This window comes from Geospiza fortis, unplaced genomic scaffold (genome assembly GCF_000277835.1).
Source record: "Geospiza fortis unplaced genomic scaffold, GeoFor_1.0 scaffold327, whole genome shotgun sequence".
In the NCBI taxonomy this organism is placed as follows: domain Eukaryota; kingdom Metazoa; phylum Chordata; class Aves; order Passeriformes; family Thraupidae; genus Geospiza; species Geospiza fortis.
Genome location: NW_005054410.1, coordinates 911,552 through 914,925, shown reverse-complemented (window position 1 = coordinate 914,925; position 3,374 = coordinate 911,552). Strand labels below are relative to the sequence as shown.

The 3,374-nt window shown below is 42.8% G+C and overlaps 1 protein-coding gene across 1 annotated transcript in view; it reads right to left on the bottom strand.

Annotated features, from left to right (window-relative positions):
* The window catches only part of INSC (INSC spindle orientation adaptor protein), a 129,788-nt gene extending 129,624 nt beyond the window's left edge, over positions 1–164 (bottom strand). Inside the window, exon 1 of the mRNA XM_005426314.3 lies at positions 80–164. Coding sequence (XP_005426371.2) covers positions 80–164 — 85 coding nt within the window. The remainder of the gene's footprint in view (positions 1–79) is intronic.
* Positions 165–3,374: the final 3,210 nt, after the last annotated feature.

Below are 3,374 nucleotides of genomic sequence, written 5' to 3'. Positions count from 1 at the left end.
CCCCCAGGATTCATGGACACCAAGTGGGACAAGGAAAACACCCCTGCATGGGTTCCACAAAGATGTGGCTCCATCTCACTCTGTTTGTCATGCAGATCCAGCATGCTTTCCACAGAGAAACCATCAAAGTCCTTGTTACTCTCCTCAAAAACACCAATGACCATGGGGCAGGTAAAATCTCCTTCTTAAAGTCAAATGCTACTTTGATAGGACCATAGACATAACCTGGGGTCACCTATACTTTTTCATTTGGTATCAAAAATGCATTTCTTTTTGTACATTTTAAAACCCAACAAACAATACCACATGTAGGAATCCCATGCTTCCAACAATAAATGCACTGAGCACGTAATACATTTACTCATTGCAACTTTTTTTTTTAAAGCAGACTAATCTCCACCTTAAATAAACCCTGCATATAATTAGATAAATCAATATCTATTTCTCTTTTTTTTCCAGTTAGCAACCCTCACTTAGTGCTAAATTCTATCTCTGCAAGCTGCTAATCTAACAAATTACAGGTTTTCAGTCAGACCAGCACATTTTGTTCACTGTGTATGGTCACAGACCACAGATTTCAGAGACTGTTTCAGTGAAGTTTCTTGAAGTAACACTCATGAGTGTAGAGCTCGCTGATTCCTCCATTTTAAATAGAATTTACAAGCTGCTGGTACATCTTTGTGTGTAGGTGACAGCAGGTACATCAGTCACCTTCTGCAGATCAAAGCAACCTCCTCTTCTGGGGGAGGCTGGCCATAATTCCAGGCTCCCCTTCCAACTCAGCCCCTTGTTTGCTCTGTGGTCCCATTCTCTGTCCCATGATAAAGTCACTACCACAGGTTGCTTTTTATCTGGAAAAATGGTCACTTCCCCAGCTAACACCTCTTCCCATTGAGGAGAAACTGCAAAGTCCACATCTCTGTACAGTACAGGCAGCAGAACTCACAGGGGTTGTTTTCCCACGGATTTCCATGCTGCTTATTAAACTTTCTGTTCTCAGTTCCTTGCCATGTGCCATATTACACCCATTATGGCTCCCCTGCTTCCTTCTAAGCGCGTTTCCAGATGACAGGCAGTTCCTGGGGGAAAAAAAAAAAAAAAACAAAAAAACAAAAAAAAACCAAAAAAAAAAACCAAAAAAAAACCAAGACCAGCTAATTCCTCATTTTTCCCCTAGTAGGAAACTGATTTTGATACAACTTGTAGACACTTAGTACCTATGACAGGTTTTTCAGACTTTCCTGGTTACACAGCTGTCAGGTGTGTCCCACTCCCTCCTGCAAAGTCACCATCCCAGTGTGAGGGCACTGAGCACAGCTGAGAAAAACTTGTTCTCCATTCTGGAAAGCAACATAACACAGCACAGCTGGTGGAAATTCTTATGGATTTACTGTTGTGTTACATACTGCTCCTGCAAAAACCATACAGTTGTTAAAAATCTATGTATGAGCACCTAAAAAACCCTGGGAAACAAACTGGAAGGAATCCCTTATGAGGTCAGCATTGCTGCTCTTCATCAAGGGGAAACAAAAGCCTACTGCAAATAAGGAAATATCTGCCTGCACAGGCAGTGTCAGAGAGATTTTCTTGGCCAAATAACTGCCTCACTGCCTCTGAACACATCATATTCCCCCCATCCTGCCTGCAAGCATGTGTTGTTCTGCTAAAGGGAACTCCTCCTAACATCAAGTTGCCAAACATAAATCAGCCTTGAATAGGAATAATTAGAGTAAGTTAGAAGATTAAAACCATGGGAACAAACTGGAATATACAACAACTCCTCTGTAGCTGTGATTTTCTGCGGGGGAGGCAGAGGATTCTTGTTCTCACTCACACTCCATCGGGGCATTTTCTGATAAAGGGGCAGCATTGTCATTCACTCTCAGATTTCCTCATGCCTTTTCTGTGACTATGATGATGCCTCAAAGCCTTTTCTATTAGCCTTTCCCATTATTAACCTTCTTTAGCTCATAACAGTTCATATGCTTTCTGCTGTAAGGATAAAGGGGCTCTTCACTCCTCACACACTGCAGAGATTCTGATTACTGGGAGGATATTTGAAATATAATATTGTGAGGAGAGGTGTAATTATGTCTGCATTTGAATGGATCTATTCTAAGGGGCTTTGCAAAGGCAGACTGTCATGGCTGCTATAGGCCCCTGGGGTCAAGCAGTTCCTCAGGAAATAATCAGGACCTGAAAATGGTCTGGTTGTTTTTTGGATGCTTGGCAAATTCCGCCACCTTCTCAGGAAACTGGTATTAATTATTCTCATGGTAAGAGCTCAAACTGTTCAGTGAGCACTGGCATTGATACCAGCGTTCCTTAACACCCCTAATGGTACCACCAAGATTATTTTCTTTTCCTGGCTGCTGGATGTGGTTGCATCCTGCATCATTTGTTTTGTGTATTTTAATTCTTTAATCGTCATTATTATTGCTGTTATTTCCTATTCCATTTCTCTCCTACTGAACCGTTTTTATCTCAAACCACAAATTTCACTCTTTTTTCCCAGCTGTCTCCCTCATCCCACTGGTGGTGGGGGGAGAGGACATGAGTGGCTGTGTGGTGTTTATCTGCCTGCCAGGTTGATCCACCACAATCCAGTGCAGATTAAATAGCATCCCCCATTCTTAAGATTAGGATACATTTCTTCCTCCACACACCTTTTAGTCCCCAAAAACTTGAAAGGGGGAGAAAGTGAATAATCTTCCTTCTTTGAATTTAAGGTTTGGATTTCAGCCCTTTCCAGTTTATCTTTTCTCATTTTACTTTTGTCACACTCTCCCTTTGCTGTGCTCTCAGTCTCTGCTCAGCCTTCACTCTGTGTTCCCCCAGCAGTGACTGGGCAGTGCCTACAGCAAGGCACGCCCCAAATCCCCCTCACCACCCCAAACCACCACTCAAATTTGTTCTTCATCTTCTGACTAGAAAACATGAACTTCCTTTCTCCTCTTCTGCCTCCCTCGTGGATTTATTCCAGCAATGTAATAATGGGAAATGTTCTGTGCAAGCCATAGGGAAAGCCAGAGGAAGCCCAGCTTTTCATGTCCCAGACAGCCTAACCTAGGCCAAGAGCTCTGTGAGGAAGGCAGCTTTCCACACACTCTTCCCACCCATACATGCATTGTGGCCCAAAACAAGAAGTTTAATCAGTGTCTTGCCAAGATAGCCCAAAGTCAGCTTTTCTGAGAATTATTCCTTCAAAATTTTGTCTTGTTTTTGGCTGCAGCACTCAGCCAAGGTCTCTCATCCTAGGGAGATGCGCTCTGTGCAGAGCTAGATTCGAAATCTGGCCTGAAGAGTGATCAACCAGCTTTTCACAAAACCTTTTTTTAGAAAAACTACGAGTCAACATATGCTTCAAGGGAGGG